The sequence below is a fragment of the Mustelus asterias genome, chromosome 7 (assembly GCF_964213995.1).
Source record: "Mustelus asterias chromosome 7, sMusAst1.hap1.1, whole genome shotgun sequence".
Taxonomy (NCBI): domain Eukaryota; kingdom Metazoa; phylum Chordata; class Chondrichthyes; order Carcharhiniformes; family Triakidae; genus Mustelus; species Mustelus asterias.
In genome coordinates, this window is record NC_135807.1 from 19,012,759 (window position 1) to 19,031,363 (window position 18,605).

The window sequence follows — 18,605 nt, forward strand, 5'->3', positions numbered from 1 at the left end:
AAGCATCTTTGGTTTCTGTGCTAATGGGTTCTAAACAAGGGATTCATGTCTATGTGGGGAGATAGCTAAATTGGAACAATTGAGATAGCTTGTTGTTAAGAATTACACTTTGTCGTGTTTAAGCATTTTAATTGATAAAAGTTATGCTAATTCTTTCTGTTATATTCTAACTGTGTTCTTAAATAAAGTTTTGATAAAAGCTTCCTAGTGGGTCATTTGAATCATACCTGGAGTGAAACGCTTTATCCTCACCCTAATGCTAAAATCAAATGTAAAAGTTAGGATCAAGGTTAAGTTCATTAAATACCTTGAAGTTTCTAATCTGGTCCTTAATATGAGTATGGTGACATTCAAGATGCATCCATCGAGGGGAGTCTATCCACCTGTAAAATAGGCTAATGGCGGACAACTCATAGTAATTGTGCCAGAACAAAGGCCCATGGACTTTCAAGCCCACTAAGCTGAGAAATTAATTGCATTTCCCACTCCCCCACCACTGTCCATGGGCTTTTCCCCATCCATTTAGTCAGAGAATTTTCTCCTTTCTCTTCACGTACCTTGGCACCACATACACTCCTCCACCTAAAAAAGATGATGGACAGACATTCTTGCCGGAAACCTCCAACCTCGTCCACAGCTGGGGTTCACCAATACCGCCGCAGTGAATGAAGATTTGGCTGAGTGCCAAATTCTCCATTCTTGCTAGCAGCGGGGGCAGGGCGAATGAGATTGGAGAATCCCAGTCCTGTTTAAAAGGATTACTTTCAATAGAGCTGAGGAGATGAAGGATGAATAATAAAAGGTGTTGTAATCTATATTTAAGGGCCAGCAGTATGCCAAAACTAGCAAGGAAGTGTGTCACATGATCCAGTCTCAGTTTCACTTTGGCCTGTGAGTAGAACACAGCACACACAGCTCTACTGCTGATGTCTTCAAATTTTCTATCCATGTATATCTGTGCTCTTGTGCCAAATCTTAATAAATGAACACACAACAATGCTGAAATATTGCGCCTGTTCACGCCAGCGGGATCGTACGGTCATGCCGATGACGCACCCCCATGGTAGGTTTCCCAGAAGCGAGGGGTGCGTTCAACAGGAAACCTCGTTAACAATGGGAGGACCATAACACCCTGCTGCCAGAGAGTGCATGCCACCTCCTGTCACCGCAAAACATGCCACAGAGTGGGAGAAAAATCCCACCACATGTTTACACAATCCCTTATGGTGCTTTATGTCATGAGATAAACACGGCAAAGTTGGTTTAAAATTGGAAAGGAATTAAGATAACAGATAAACGCAGACTGTGTCCAATGACTGGGGAGTACAGAATGAGGAGAGTCAGGTACACGATTAAGAGTAAGATCTTTTGCACCCAGAGCAGAAGAAACAGAAGATCGTGTGGCTCTGAAATTCACAGCCCAGCTTGGTGAAGTCAACATTGAGAATAGGTTAGAGAGTCAGATGAAGAAAGGGGAAACAGGAATAGGGGATAAGTGAGAGGATCTGTTACTGATTGTGGAATGCGTAGGGCATTATTCTTAAGCATAGATATCGGTTTTCACCATCCTGACTTGGAAATATATCGCCGTTCCTTCACAGTCATTGGGTCAAAATCCTGGAATTCCCTCCATAAAGGCATTGTGGGTTAACCCACAGCATGTGGACTGCAGCGATTCAAGAAGGCAGCTCACCACCACCTTCTCAAGGGCAACTAGAGATGGGCAATAAATGCTGGCCAGCCAGCAATGCCCGTGGCCCATGAATGAATCAAAGAAAACCTGCGTGCGGAATGGAAAAGGCAATTTGTGCCATAGGTTATCTGAATAAACCCATCTTAAGGAAATAGTGGCTCGATATTCCTCCTTTGCTCAACAAATTAAACCAAATGCTGTGCCGAACCACCTGTTAATGGATGCGGAAAAGCCATATCTCCCATGTCCAGGCGTCACTGGGAATCAAAGTTCCACTTTATCCCTGATCTCCCTGCCCCCAACCCCCTCAACAAAAACAGAACTGATCCGAGCAGGCATTACCTTACAACGTCCTAACAACGTCGGAGCATTTTCCCAGCGACTGTATGCACTGGGCGGCACGGTGGCACAGTGGTTAGCACTGCTGCCTCACAGCTCCAGGGACCCACATTCAATTCCAGCCTTCGGTGACTATCTGTGTGGAGTTTGCATGTTCTCCCCGTGCCTGAGTGGGTTTCCTCCGGGTGCTCTGGTTTCCTCCCACAGTCCAAAGATGTGCAGGTTAGGTGGGTTGGCCATGTTAAATTGACCCTTCATCTCTCAAGGTGTGCAGGTTAGGGGGATTAGGATGCTAAACGTACAGGATTATATGGATAGGACAGGGAAGAGGGCCTGGGTAAGATACTCTGTCAGCGAATCGGTGCAGACTTGATGGGTCAAATGGCCTCTTCTGCACTGTAGGGATTCTACAATTCTATGAATTACAATTGTGTGAACTCTTGCTCTTGATTCATAGAATCCCTACAGTGCAGAAGGAGGCCATTCGGCCCATTGGGTCTGCACTGACCATAGAACATAGAACATAGAAAAGCTACAGCACAAACAGGCCCTTCGGCCCACAAGTTGCGCCGAACATGTCCCTACCTACGAGGCTTACCTATAACCCTCTATCTTACTAACTTCCATGAACTTATCCAAAAGTCTCTTAAAAGACCCTATCGAATCCACCTCCACCACCACTACCGGCAGCCGATTCCACGCACCCACCACCCTCTGAGTGAAAAACTTACCCCTAACATCTCCTCTGTACCTACTCCCCAGCACCCTAAACCTGTGACCTCTTGTGGCAACTATTTCAGCCCTGGGTAAAAGCCTCTGAGAATCCACTCTATCAATACCTCTCAACATCTTATACACCTCTATCAGGTCACCTCTCATCCTTCGCTTCTCCAAGGAGAAAAGACCTAGCTCTCACAACCTATCCTCATAAGGCATGCCACCTGATCCAGGCAACATCCTTGTAAATCTCCTCTGCACCCTTTCTATGGCTTGCACATCCTTTCTGTAATGAGGCGACCAGAACTGGGCACAGTACTCCAGGTGGGATCTGACCAGGGTCCTATACAGCTGCAGCATTATCTCCCGATTTCTAAACTCAATTCCTCTATTGATGAAGGCCAGTATTCCATACGCCTTCTTAACCACAGCCTCCACCTGCGACGCTGCTTTGAGCGTCCTATGAACCCGGACCCCAAGATCCTTCTGATCTTCCACACTGCCAAGCATCTTACCTTTAATATTATATTCTTTCATCCTATTCGACCTGCCAAAATGAACCACCATACACTTATCTGGGTTGAAGTCCATCTGCCACTTCTCTGCCCAGTCTTGCATCTTATCTATGTCTCGTTGCAACTGCTGACATCCCTCTACACTATCCACAACCCCACCAACCTTTGTGTCATCAGCAAACTTGCCAACCCATCCTTCCACTTCCTCATCCAGGTCATTTATAAAATGACCATAATCCCACTCAGCCCCTATCCCCATAGTCCCATGTATTTATCCTGCTAGTCCCTAAGGGGCAATTTAGCATGCCCAATCCACCTAACCCGCACATCTTTGGACTGTGGGAGCAGAGGAAACCCACGCAGACATGGGGAGAATGTGCAAACTCCACACAGACAGTGACCCGAGGCCGGAATCGAACCCGGGTCCCTGGCGCTGGGAGGCAGCAGTGCTAACCACTGTGCCACCTTTGCTTTAAACTGAGAGCTTGGCCTTGTTGGGTCAATCAATGGGTCGCCTCACTATCCTGTGCTGCACCAGATTTATTTGACATGCACAAGGGTTTCAAAGCTGAGAAGCAAAAACAATTTTTTCATAACTAGGGCGTTGGGGGGGGGGGGGGGGGGTAGTGGAGAATGGGAATAAAAGGACATCTTTTGGGGCTTTGTAAAAGCTTTGGTGATGACACAGCTAAGGCGGAACGCCTTCTGTTCGCTAATTACACTGTGGCGTTTTTTCCGAATTCCCTACAGAAAGAGGAGGAGTGACAGTAAGTGGGATCCACGGATCAGCAGAAAAGACGAGGGAGGAAAATGGGATAAGAATACAAAACGAGATGTTATGCCCTGCATGGAGCAGCTGGCTGGCAGAACGACTCTTTCTTGGCAGTCTTCAGCATCCAATCATTTGATTCTGCTTGGCCCTAAACATTGCTCACACTGCTTGCATGAGAATAACATGTCCAAAATATCTCTCTTCGGCTAACACCTGCGGTGTCCATTTGAAAACTGTTTCCTGTCAGTTTTGAGTTGATTTCATTGCCTGGGTAAGAAATCCTGTCATTTCGAAGCAATGCGATTAATTACCACATCCTTACAACTGCCTTTCAAATTGTGGCCTTTTTTTAACTGGTGATGAAGGTTGAGGGGCGACCTGATAGAAGTCTACAAGATTATGAGGGGCATGGACAGAGTGGATAGTCAGAGGCTTTTTCCCAGGGTGGAAGTCAATTACTAGGGGGCACAGGTTTAAGGTGCGAGGGGCAAGGTTTAAAGGAGATGTACAAGGCAAGTTTTTTACACAGAGGGTGGTGAGTGCCTGGAACTCGCTGCCGGGGGAGATATTGGAAGCAGATACGATAGTGAGTTTTAAGGGGGCATCTTGACAAACACATGAATCGGATGGGAATAGAAGGATGTGGTCCCCGGGAGGGTAGGGGGTTTTAGTTCAGTCGGGCAGCATGGTCGGTGCAGGCTTGGAGGGCCGAAGGACCTCTTCCTGTGCCGTAATTTTCTTTGTTCTTTGAATTTAAGCTCACCAATGACAAAGCAGATTATTGAGAGTTCGGCCGGAATTTTCCACCCCTTCACGCTAGCGGGATAATCTGATCCCGCCAATGTGAACGGAAAATTCAATGACTCTTGCTGGCCTCACTGTAGGTTTCCCCATGGCAGGCCGGGGTGGGGGGGGGGGGGGGGGGGGGGGGGGGGTTGGGGGGGGGGGGGTGGGGGGGGCGGCGGGTGGGAGCAGGGGAGGATAGGAGGCTGGAAGAGGCCAGAATTTTCCAGGGCCATTAGCGATGGGCCAGGAAGTGGAAAGGCTGGCAAGATGGCGTGCCACCATTTGCCGAGTGGCAGGAAAGATGGAAAACATCTAAATGTCTTCCATGCTAAATTGATCCTGGTGTTGGGGGGATTAACCGGGTAAATATGAGGGGTTACGGGAATAGGGCCTGGGTGGGATTGTGGTCGGTGCAGACTTGATGGACCAAATGGCCTCCTTCTGCACTGTAGGGATTCTATGATTGTATGACAAGTGGCCTGAATTGAAGACTGACCGATTAAGGGTCTCTTCCCATTTTGCCAGTGCCAGGGAGGCAGTGGTGCAGTGGTAATGTTAGTGGACTAGTAGTCCAGAGAGCCAGAGCAAGATCTGGGGACCTGAGTTCAAATCCCACTAAGGCAGATGGTGAAATTTGAATTTAAAAAAAATCTGAAGTTAGAAGTCTACTGATGATCATGAAACCATTGTCGATTGTCGGAAAAACCCATCTGATTCACTAATGTCCTTTAGGGAAGGAAATCTGCCGTCCTTACCCAGTCTGGCCTACATGTGACTCCAGATCCACAGCAATATGGCTGACTCTCAACTGTCCTCTGGAATGGAGGGCAGTGAGGGACAGGCAATAAATTCAGACCCAGCCAGCGACATTCATCCCACAAATGAATAAAAGAAAATATCAGATAAACCCTGGTGACCTTGCAGTGGGTGCCAGGGGTTCCTTCTTTTGGGATGCCCTTTGACCCCTGGAGGGGCCAGCCCATGGCAATGGTCACCCACAGGACAATGGTTCTGCCCCAACCAGACTTGTCCTCCTCTCCAAGGTCTGCCTGACTGATGCCGGTGAACTCAAAACCCCTTCCCTTGTTGTTCGGGCGTGCTGGCATTCATAGAATCATAGAATCCTACAGCGCAGAAGGAGGCCATTCGGCCCATCGAGTCTGCACCCACCACAATCCTACCCTGGCTCTATTCCCATAATCCCATGCATTTACCCTAGCTAGTCCCCCTCACACTAAGGTGCAATTTAGCATGGTCAATCCACCTAACCCGCACATCTTTGGACTGTGGGAGGAAACCAAAGCACCCGGAGGAAACCCACGCAGACACGGGGAGAACGTGCAAACTCCACACAGACAGTGACCCAAGCCGGGAATCGAACCCGGGTCACTGGAGCTGTGAGGCAGCAGTGCTAACCACCATGCCACTCCATTGATGTGTCCTCCTCCTCTATGTGCAGTGTCAGAAATGGTCACTCCTCCCAGTGGCACTGGTGAGGCTAATTGGCTACTGGCCCTCTGATTGGGCATGGCAGCTCTTGTAGGCAGGCACCCATCCTAGCACGGTACCCCCAGTGATAGCTTGGGCTGCTGCCAGAAAAATGCACCCTCCCACCTTTTAGCTCCGTCAGCAGAACTCCTGCTGCCCCCACAAAATTCTGCCCGGGGTATAGAACATAGAACGTATGTGTGGTTTGATGCAGGGGAGGGGGTTGAGGGGAAAAGAGAGGGTTTACAAACTCTAATTAATTACCTGCTCTCTATCCAGAACTTGGCGAGAGCGATATTCTCAGTGTTGGAATTTGCCTTTCAGGTGCATCAGAATGACATCATGATAAGGCAATGTGTCATGTGATCCAGTCTTAGTTTCATTTTTACTTTGAGCAGAGCATGCACACAGCTCTGATGCTGATGTTTTCATCACTATGTATAACTTGTTATACATGTGCCTCGTCTTGAGAAATGAACCCACAACATGATTACCTTATGAGCGATTGGTGCTTTGTGTCACGTACAGTAAATAAGTGCAAGGTGTTAAATCAGTATAATAACACAGCACTCAGGAGACTCCATAGAATGGAAATTAACCGCACCGTTCACATCCATTGAATGTTGGTCAACAATAAACCGTCACCATGACACTTTGGAATATGCATTTTGATCACCTGGTTACGAAGGTTTAACAAGGCTGTACCACTGAGTTTTTCATTACCATGCCATTGGCAGCTGTGTCTCCATTGATCAAGGCTGCAAGTTCAGAAGCCTCCTCTCTGGATCACTCTACTCCCTGCTCCTCCTCTAAGACCTCCCTTAAAATCTCTGGCTAGCATTTTCCAGTCCCCTCGTGGCTTGCTTTCCGGCCGCAGAGGTGGCACACCATTGGCCGCCGATGGGATTTCTGGTCCTGCCATGGGGGTGGGGACTGCCTTCGGCGTGACTGGAAGACCCCGCCAGAGGGAAAAGCTGGAAAATCCCACCGTCTATCTTTTACCAAGCTGTTTGTTACCAATCCTTATGTCTCCCCTGGGGCTCAGTGACAGAGTTTGTCGAATTACAGCTTCTCTGAGGTATTTTGGGAGAGTTTGCTGTGTTAAAGGCGATATATAAATGCAAGTTGTTGTTGTGTGACACAACTCTCAGGGAAAGTGCTCAGATGTAAACCTTTAATGCGAATTATCAGTGTGGGATAATTAGAATGGATATCTGACCAATCCCCCAGTATATCTCCAAGCTGCGTCTAGAGAAATGTGATAGGGTATTGAGATGCCTCAGGATATAGTCCTGAGGCTGTATTCGCGTTCTCTCTCTCTCTGTTCATCTCTGTTTCACTCCCTCTCTCCTTATTGGGCAAGGAAATGGCAGATGGAGTTCAATCCTGATAAATGCGAAGTGATGCATTTTGGTGGGAATAATGTAGGGAGGAGCTACACGATAAATGGAAGAACCATAAAGGGTGTAGATACGCAGAGGGACCTGGGTGTGCAAGTCCACAGATCTTTGAAGGTGACGTCACAGGTGGAGAAGGTGGTGAAGAAGGCATATGGCATGCTTGCCTTTATAGGACGGGGCATAGAGTATAAAAGTTGGGGTCTGATGTTGCAGATGTATAGAACGTTGGTTCGGCCGCATTTGGAATACTGCGTCCAGTTCTGGTCGCCACACTACCAGAAGGACGTGGAGGCTTTGGAGAGAGTACAGAGGAGGTTTACCAGGATGTTGCCTGGTATGGAGGGGCTTGGTTATGAGGAGAGATTGGGGAAACTGGGGTTGTTCTCCTTGGAAAGACGGAGGATGAGGGGAGACTTAATAGAGGTGTATAAAATTATGAAAGGCATGGATAGGGTGAACGGTGGGAAGCTTTTCCCCGGGTCGGTGGTGACGTTCACGAGGGGTCATAGGTTCAAGGTGAAGGGGGGGAGGTTTAACACAGATATCAGAAGGACATATTTCACACAGAGGGTCGTGGGGGCCTGGAATGTGTTGCCAGGCAAGGTGGTGGAGGCGGACACACTGGGAACGTTTAAGACTTATCTAGACAGCTATATGAACGGAGTGGGAATGGAGGGATACAAAAGAGTGGTCTAGTTTGGACCAGGGAGCGGTGCAGGCTAATTGTTCCTTGTTTCTCGTTTTAAGGCTTCATTCTATGATCATCTTGCTGGTGCCAGTACAGAGCGAGACTGCGGATAGTTGGGAACCTGTCTCGGGGGCAGGGAATTCATATGGTGTTCGTGGAAGTGGAAATGACTAGGGTTGGGAAGCATTTTCCGATCAAGGCCATTGTGATCTCCTGGACTCGTTTCGATCGCCTCAGGGGGTCGGAGAGGAATTTCCCAGATTTTTTTTTTCCCCATATTGGCCCTGGGGTTTTTCACTCTGGGTTTTCGCCTCTCCCTGGAGATCACATGGTCTGGAATGGGGGGGTGGGGGTGAGTTAATAGGTTGTAATGAACAAAGCATCGGAGCTGTGAGGGACAGCTCGGTGGATAGGATATTGGTATGTAGATTGGCTGGAAAATTGGGCGGGGATCCTGGATTCAGGATTCATTCCTGGACCGGGGAGCGGCGCGGGCTTGGAGGGCCGAAGGGCCTGTTCCTGTGCTGTATTGTTCTTTGTTCTTGTTCTTATCTATCTATCTATCTCTCCCTCCATCTGTTTCACTCTTTTCAGGACCAGTGTAGTCCTGGGATTGTATCAGTGATGTATCCATGCGATACATGTGGTGGCTGGCTCAATGCTAGGACATTGCTGGGCTGCTGAATCGCACCATTTATATAGCGGATACACTGAATGTTGCTCATCTTCAGGGTAGTTTCCCGACCACCGGCCCAGCTGGTGACAGGACACTCAGGACCTATCAGCTCCAATGCTGTTTCTTACCATAAACATGCACAACACTTCTGTGTCTTCTCCATTTCATACCATGACATAGGAATAAACAAGCACAGCACTCCTTCTTGAAGTAGTCATTGACTGCAGGATCATGCCTAAGAGGTGTAACATCGGAACACAGGAACATGGGAATTGGGAGCAGAAGTAGGCACATTCAACCCTTTGAGCCTGCTCCGCCATTCAATCAGACCATGGCCGATCTCTCCCTGGTCTCAAATCCACCTCCCCACCTGTTCCCCATATCCCGTTATCCCTTTTCTTCTTTGTAATATATCCATCTCCTTCTTGAAACCATTGAGACACAGCAGTTACCTTCAGCAATGTCACTTGGACCTTTGACAACGTGTAGCAAACACAACTTTGAAAAATCTCAAACAAAAACAGAAAATGCTGGAAAATCTCAGCAGGTCTGACAGCATCTGTAGAGAAAGAATAGAGCCAACATTTTGAGTCTGGATGACCCTTTGTTTGAGCTCTGACGCAGGGTCATCCAGACTCCAAACGTTGGCTCTATTCTCTCTCCACAGATGCTGTCAGATCTGCTGAGATTTTCCAGCGTTTCCTGGTTTTGTTTCAGATTCCAGCATCCGCAATATTTTGCCTTTAAAAACAGCTCCACATTTCAATTACACAATCCCTGCTCAACCTGGTCAACTTCCAGTTTAAAGAGAATATGTTTTTTTATTATTTGTTCATGGAACATGGGCGTCACTGGCTGGTCAGCATTTATTGCTCATCCCTAGTTGCCCGAGGGGAGTTGAGAGTCAACCACACTGCTGTGGCTCTGGAGTCACATTTCGGCCAGACCAGGTAAGGACGGCAGATTTCCTTCCCTAAAGGACATCAGTGAACCAGATGGGTTTCTTCCGACAATCGACAATGGTTTCATGGGTCATCAGTAGATTCTTAATTCCAGATTTTTTAAAATTGAATTCAAATTCCACCACCTGCCGTGGCGGGATTCGAACCCGGGTCCCCAGAACATTAGCTGTGTTTCTGGGTTAATAGTCTCGCGATAATACCAAAGAAGAACCAAAGAACCCCTACAGTGCAGAAAGAGGCCATTCGGCCCATCAAGCACTTTGGAAGGACAAACCAAAGAAGAACGTACAGGGTAAATGGTAGGACTCTGAAGAGTGCAGTTGAACAGAGGGATCTGGGAATACAGGTACAGAATTCCCTAAAAGTGACGTCACAGGTGGATAGGGTCGTAAAGAGTGCCTTTGGTACATTGGCCTTTATAAATCGAAGTATCGAGTATAAAAGTTGGAGTGTTATGGTAAGGTTATATAAGGCATTGGTGAGGCCGAGTTTGGAGTATTGTGTACAGTTTTGGTCACCTAGTTACAGGAAGGATGTAAATAAGATTGAAAGAGTGCAGAGAAGGTTCACAAGGATGTTGCCGGGACTTGAGAAGCTGAGTTACAGAGAGAGATTGAATAGGTTGGGACTTTATTCCCTGGAGCGTAGAAGATTGAGGAGAGATTTGATAGAGGTGTATAAGATTTTGATGGGTATAGATAGAGTGAATGCAAGCAGGCTTTTTCCGCTGAGGCTAGGGGAGAAAAACACCAGAGGGCATGGGTTAAGGGTGAAAGGAGAAAAGTTTAAAGGGAATATTAGGGGGGGCTTCTTCACGCAGAGAGTGTTGGGAGTGTGGAATGAGCTGCCGGATAAAGTGGTAAATGCGGGGTCACTTTTAACATTTAAGAAAAACTTGGACGGGTTCATGGATGAGAGGGGTGTGGAGGGATATGGTCCAAGTGCAGGTCAGTGGGACTAGGCATAAAATGGTTCGGCACAGACAAGAAGGGCCAAAAGGCCTGTTTCTGAGCTGTAATTTTCTATGGTTCTAAGCCTGCACCGACAACAATCCCACCCAGGCCCTATCCCCATATCCCTACATATTTACCCGCTAATCCCTCTAATCTACCACTAGGTCATCGCCTCCCCTTGTGCCTTACACCATGTTGCAGAAATGTGCCACCGTTATTGTAGTCTAAATGGAGGGCAAACTGAAAGTCCTTCACTAAACTCACGTACCACTTGTGGAAGTAATACTAAATAAATGAAGCCAACCCATGATTTTCTGAAAAAAAACTGTTGATGTCCAAATGTGTTCTGATGTGTTGATCTTTGAGAGAAAAGAAATGCTTTATACGAATTTCCAATCTTCCTTCCCTGATTCGAGGAAATTCTGACACACGAGGATAAAGAGAAATCCAAACTAACCTTTCACAATTAACTCTGCGTAGTTGGACACTCCGGAACCTCCCTCTGACTCAATCACGCAGCGGTAGTGGTCTGAGTCGCTCTGGACAGTGTTAGCCACGTTGAAGGTAGCAACGAACCGACGGTAGTTCAACACCTTGGTCTCCTTCATGGGTGTGTCCTTTCCACTGCGTCGCTAGGGAGAAGGATGGCAGTGTAAAGTTACATGGAACAGGGGTAACCGTGCAATCGCAGACAAGAGGACAACACGGCCTTTGTCAGGAAAAGGGCGATCGACCAAAGAGCTCCAATGGCAAGACATAAGGAGCACTTTTAGCCCAGCCCAGCCTACCCATTGGGGACTGTTGGAATGGGTGAAATGCTGGTTTCGACCTGAGTTTGATAGAGAGTAATAATGGGTGTTCTGTAAAGCTAGCATTCCACCCAGCCCCGCGGGTAGTTCATCCCATAATGCATGCTGAAATTGCTCCCCACTCGAATCATAGAATCCCTACAGAGCAGGAAGAGGCCATTCAGCCCATCAAGCCTGCACTGACAGCAAGCACTATCCCTGTAACCCCACGTGTTTACCCTGCTGATTTCCCTGACACTAAGGGGCAATTGAGCATAACCAACCAACCTAACCCGCACATCTTTGGAGTGTGGGAGGAAACCGGAGCACCCGGAGGAAACCCAAGCAGACACGGGGAGAATGTGCAGACTCCACGCAGACGGTGACTCAAGCTGGGAATCTGTCTCTGGCACTGTGAGGCAGCAGTGCTAACCACTGTGCCGCCGTGACGCCCTTATATAAACCCATTAATTGGGTTCATTTTCTTGACGATGCAGGAACTGTGAACTGAGAAATCTCTGGCCAAGCAGTGCTACAGAAAATTCAGAGGGATCGCAGTCTCCCAGTCCATAATCTGCTTCTCATTCCAATTTAATGAGGTGCAACACATGCATCTGGCAGAATGGGTGCCATGATGTGATTAGCTGGGCAATTGTGCCATTCTTGCCAGGTGCGTCCAGTTTGGAGCCTCACTGACTGAAAACACACATTAGATATCCTGGTGCCCACTGGTCATGATGCTCCAACCATTTACCTAACACTGGAACAGTCGTTCGCAGCGTACCATCCTGGGCCATACACACCAGAAAGATGCCAGTTTTAATCCACAGTCTGTGCTGGGTTAATTGCTCTCAGCCACAGGGGAGTTAGATAGTTTTTTTTCTCTCACTGCCTGAAGGTTAGGCCTGATCTTAATCAGCCACAACCTCCTGTTCCTGATTGTGATCCAAGAACCCATGCTGTGAGTGAGTGTGTGTCGACAGTGAGTGAGGCAATTAGGTTCAACTCCGCCATCCTGTGCCCAGGTTGGCTGGTGACACCAATTATCAAGGTTCCCAGATGGCTAATAGTCACTTGGTCAATGTAGCAAAGGGCACCCGGTGCCCTCAGGTGATCATAGCCATGTAAAGGGCTTCCTAACAAGAGCAGGGGGAGAAATGACAAGAAAAAAATATATTCATAATGCACGGTCCACTGGGAATTGTTCACAGCTGCCACAGGTAATTATTATATGTTAGCTCTAGCATGCCCTCTCGTGCCTCTCCATTCTTTACAGGTGTTGCGAGGTTGTATGAACCATAGAATCCCTGCAGTGCAGAGAGGCCATCGAGCCTACACCAACAACAATCGCATCCAGGACCTATCCCCATAAGCCCACGTATTTATCTACTAATTCCTCTGACACTAAGGTGCTATTTAGCATGGCCAACCTAACCCATACATCTTTGGACTGTGGGAAAAAAAACGGAAAACCCGGAGAAAACCCACGCAGACACGGGGAGAATGTGCAAACTCCACACAGACAGTCACCCAAGGCAGACAAGTTTTTTACACAGAGGGTGGTGAATACCTGGAATGCACTGCCCGGGAGGTGCTGGAAGCAGGTATGACAGTGGCATTTAAGGGGCAACTAGATGAATACATGAATAGGATGGGAATGGAAGGATATGGACTCTGTAAGTGCACACGGTTTTAGTTTAGGCAAGCATCATGATCGGCACAGGCTTGGAGGGCCGAAGGGCCTATTCCTGTGCTGTACTTTTCTTTGTTAGAACATAGAACATAGAAAAGCTACAGCACAAACTGGCCCTTCGGCCCACAAGTTGCGCCGAACAATTTCCTTACCTTCTAGGCTCATCTATAACCCTCTATCTTACTAACCTCCTTGAACCTATCCAAAAGTCTCTTAAAAGACTCAATCGAATCCGCTTCCACCACCACTACCGGCAGCTGATTCCACGCACCCACCACCCTCTGAGTGAAAAACGTACCCCTAACATCTCCTCTAAACCTACTCCCCAGCACCCTAAACCTGTGGCCTCTCGTGACAACCATTTCAGCCCTGGGTAAAAGGCTCTGAGAATCCACTCTATCAATACCTCTCAACATCTTATACACCTCTATCAGGTCACCTCTCATCCTTCGCCTTTCCAAGGAGAATAGACCTAGCTCTCTCAACCTATCCTCATAAGGCATACCACTTAATCCCGGCAACACCCTTGTAAATCTCCTCTGCACCCCTTCTATGGCTTCCACATCCTTTCTGTAATGAAGCGACCAGAACTGGGCACAGTACTCCAGGTGGGGTCCGACCAGGGTCCTATACAGCTGCAGCATTATCTCCCGATTTCTAAACTCAATTCCTCTATTGATGAAGGCCAGTATTCCATACGCCTTCTTAACCACAGCCTCTACCTGCGACGCCGCTTTGAGCGTCCTATGAACCCGGACCCCAAGATCCCTCTGTTCTTCCACACTGCCAAGTGTCTTACCCTTAATGTTATATTCTTCCATCCTATTCGGCCTGCCAAAATGAACCACCACACACTTATCTGGGTTGAAGTCCATCTGCCACTTCTCCGCCCAGTCTTGCACCTTATCTATGTCTGACATCCCTCTACACTATCCACAACACCTCCAACCTTTGTGTCATCAGCAAACTTGCCAACCCATCCTTCCACTTCCTCATTTATAAAAATCACAAAGAGCAAGGGTCCCAGAACAGATCCCTGGGGCACCCCACTGGTGACCGACCTCCACTCTGAAAAATACCCATCTACAACCACTCTTTGCCTTCTGTGGGCAAGCCAGTTCTGAATCCACAAAGCAACGTCCCCTTGTATCCCATGCCCCTTCACTTTCTCCATAAGCCTTGCATGGGGCACCTTATCAAACGCCTTACTGAAATCCATATAAACCACATCTACCGCTCTTCCCCCGTCTAAGTGTCTAGTCACATCTTCAAAAAACTCAATCAGACTCGTAAGGCATGATCTGCCTCGGACAAAGCCGTGCTGGCTACTTCTGATCATACTATTCCTTTCCAAATGTTCATAAATCCTGCCTCTCAGGATCTTCTCCATCAACTTACCTACCACTGAGGTTAGACTCACCGGTCTATAATTTCCTGGGCTATCTCTTCTCCCTTTCTTGAATAACGGAACCACATCCGCTATCCTCCAATCCCCCGGAACCTCTCCCGTCTCTATTGACGACGCAAAGATCATCGCCAGAGGATCAGCAATCTCTTCCCTCGCCTCCCACAGTAACCTGGGGTACATCCCATCCAGTCCCAGCGATTTATCTAACTTGATGCTTTTCAACAGCTCCTCTTTCCTAATGCCCACATGCTCAATCTTCTTAGTCCACTGCAAGTCTGCACTGCAACTACCAAGATTCTTTTCCACTGTGAATACTGAAGCAAAGTATTCATTGAGTACCTCTGCTATTTCAACCAGTTCTATACAGACTTTCCCACCGTCACATTTGATAGGTCCTACTCCTTCACATCTTATCCTCTTGCTCTTCACATACTTGTAGAATGCCTTGGGGTTTTCCTTTATCCTGTCTGCCAAGGCCTTCTCATGTCCCTTCCTGGCTCTTCTAATTTCCCTCTTTAGTTCCTTCCTACTAGTCGTATACTCTTCTAGATTTCTAACATTACCTAGCTCCCTGAACCTTTTGTAGGCTTTTCTTTTCTTCCTGACTAAATCCGTTACAGCTTTCGTGCACCACGGTTCCTGTAACCTACCATAAATCCCCTGTCGCACCGGAACATTGCCGTGCAGAGCTCCAGACAAATTTTCCTTGAAAATTTGCCACATTTCTTTCGTACATTTCCCTGAGAAAACCTCCTTCCAATTTATGCCTCTAATTTCCTGCCTAATAGCATCATAGTTGTCCTTACTCCAGATAAACACTTTCCTCGCTCGGCTGATCCTATCTCTCTCCAATGCCAGTGTAAAGGAGGTAGAGTTATGATCACTATCCCCAAAATGTTCTCCCACTGATAGATCTGACACCTGCCCAGGTTCATTCCCTAATATCAAATCAAGCACAGCCTCTCCTCTTGTAGGCTTATCCACATACTGTGTCAGGAAGCTCTCCTGAACACACCTAACAAACTCCTCTCCATCTAAACCTTTCTTTCTTGTTCTTTCTTTGAATTGAACCCAGGTCCCTGACGCTGTGAGACAGCAGTGCTAATCACTGTGCCAGCGTGTCGAGTGTGGAAGCATCCCAAAATGAACCTGATCCTGCCCAAACATACTCACAAATGGCATTCAATTGGGAAGATTCTGGCCTCTGAATTGGAAAGTTGTGGGTTTAAGTTCTGCTTCCGGGACATGAGTGGAAAATCTAAGATTTTCTTCAGCACACTGCTGAGAAAGTGCTGCATTGTCTGAGCTTCTGTCTTTAGAGGGAGGTGGCAAACTGAGGGTTGAGTGAAATGGACCTAAATTCCTTGGAGCCTAAAAGAATAAGAGATGATCTCAGTGAAACACACAGGCCAGGATTCTCTGATCTCATTTCCCACCGCACCTCCCCCCCCTCCTCCCAACCCACCCCCACCCCCCAGCCCCTGCCACCACTGCCAGACAGAATGAAGAATTTGACACTCAACCAAAACTCCATTCACTGCAGCAGGACCAGAGAATCCCAGTCGCGGGAGAGGTTGGGAAATTTCTACCATTAGATCCGGACAGTGCTGAGACCCTAGGTTGGCCAGTCTAGGACCAGGACATACGGTAGCAAGATAAGGCGGCGGCCATTTCGCACTGAGATGAGGTGAAATTTCTTCAATTAAAGGATTGTGAACCTTGGAATTCTTGGCTGTGAATATTCAGTTGTTGAGTATATTCAAGACAGCGATTAATAAATTTAAGGAAATCAAGGGGATTTGGAGAGGAAAGTGGAGTTGAATTCAAAGATCAGCCATGATTTTATTAAATGTGTGATGATACTATGCCGTTAAGAAATTTATTCATATCATGTCTCTTGTGAGGGGTATGTTTAAAATTCAGCTCTGCTTTACACGGTGCCGATTTGTCACATGCTGAGAATGCCAGCAAATGATTGATTTTAGCTATTGATGTGTTTGTTTTAATCTGAGTTAATGCATTTTTTGTTTATTTGGTTTTGCCCCCGGGGTTTCAGAGTAGGGTTTTGATTTAGGTTGATTGACAGTCATGTGCTTAAGGGGAGGAGCTAAGTTTACAGAGAATAGCAGGCAGCTTTTGCCTGGCTCCAAAAGAAGCAAGAGGTGTCTTTCTCTCTCTCTACCTCTCTGGAGGCTGCTGTTTGGAACCTGCTCGGAGAAGTAGGTCTCTCTCTCCAGGGGTGGTCTGGAGGTTTGCGAACTGGCAGCCCAAGTACAAGCACATAAGCCTGGGGTTTGCTAACTGATTTTGAAGAGGAGTTTAAGTCTATAAGAACATAGAACATAGAACAGTACAGCACAGTACAGGCCCTTCAGCCCTCGATGTTGTCCGAAACCAAGATCAAGCTATCCCACTCCTTATCATTCTGGTGTGCTCCATGTGCCTATCCAATACCCGCTTGAAAGTTCCTAAAGTGTCCGACTCCACTATCATAGCAGGCAGTCCATTCCACACCCCAACCACTCTCTGAGTAAAGAAACTACCTCGGACATCCCTCCTATATCTTCCACCACGAACCTTATAGTTATGCCCCCGAGTAACAGCTACATCCACCCGAAGAAATAGTCTCTGAACGTCCACTCTATCTATCCCCCGCATCATCTTATAAACCTCTATTAAGTGGCCTCTCAACCTCCTCCGCTCTAAAGAGAAAAGCCCCAGCTCCCTCAACCTTTCCTCATAAGACCTACCCTCCAAACCAGGCAGCATCCTGGTAAATCTCCTCTGCACTCTCTCCAAAGCTTCCACATCCTTCTTATAGTGAGGTGACCAGAACTGCACACAATATTCCAAATGTGGTCTCACCAAGGTCCTGTACAGTTGCAGCATAACCCCACGGCTCTTAAACTCAAACCCCCTGTTAATAAACGCTAACACACTATAGGACTTCTTCACGGCTCTATCCACTTGAGTGATAACTTTCAGAGATCTGTGGATATGAACCCCAAGATCTCTCTGTTCCTCCACATTCCTCAGAACCCTACCGTTGACCCTGTAATCCGCATTCAAATTTCTCCTACCAAAATGAATCACCTTGCACTTATCAGGGTTAAACTCCATCTGCCATTTTTCGGCCCAGCTCTGCATCCTATCAATGTCTCTTTGCAGCCTACAACAGCCCTCCACCTCATCCACTACTCCACCAATCTTGGTGTCATCAGCAAATGTATTGATCCACCCTTCAGCGCCCTCCTCCAAGTCATTTATAAAAATCACAAATAGTAGAGGACCCAGCACTGATCCCTGTGGTAACTGGTCTCCAGTCTGAAAATTTTCCATCCACCACCACCCTCTGTCTTCTATGAGATAGCCAGTTACTTATCCAATCGGCCAAATTTCCCTCTATTCCACACCTCCTTACTTTCTTCATGGGCCGACCATGGGGGACTTTATCAAACGCCTTACTAAAATCCATGTATACGACATCAACTGCGCTACCTTCATCTATACACTTAGTTACCTCCTCAAAGAATTCAATCAAATTTGTGAGGCAAGACTTACCCTTCACGAATCTGTGTTGACTACTTCGGATTAAGCTGTATCTTTCCAAATGGTCATAAATCCTATCCCTCAGGACCTTTTCCATTAACTTACCGACCACCGAAGTAAGACTAACCGGCCTATAATTACCAGGGTCATACCTATTTCCTTTCTTGAACAGAGGAAC

General features: G+C 47.3%; 1 protein-coding gene across 5 annotated transcripts in view; it reads right to left on the minus strand.

Moving 5' to 3' along the window:
- LOC144495597 (receptor-type tyrosine-protein phosphatase mu-like) overlaps positions 1 to 18,605 on the minus strand; it is an 896,407-nt gene that overhangs the window by 508,848 nt on the left and 368,954 nt on the right. For all 5 annotated transcript variants that reach the window (XM_078215746.1, XM_078215745.1, XM_078215744.1 and 2 more), the window contains exon 6: positions 11,447 to 11,621. In XM_078215746.1, the coding sequence (XP_078071872.1) occupies positions 11,447 to 11,621 (175 nt within the window). The remainder of the gene's footprint in view (positions 1 to 11,446; positions 11,622 to 18,605) is intronic.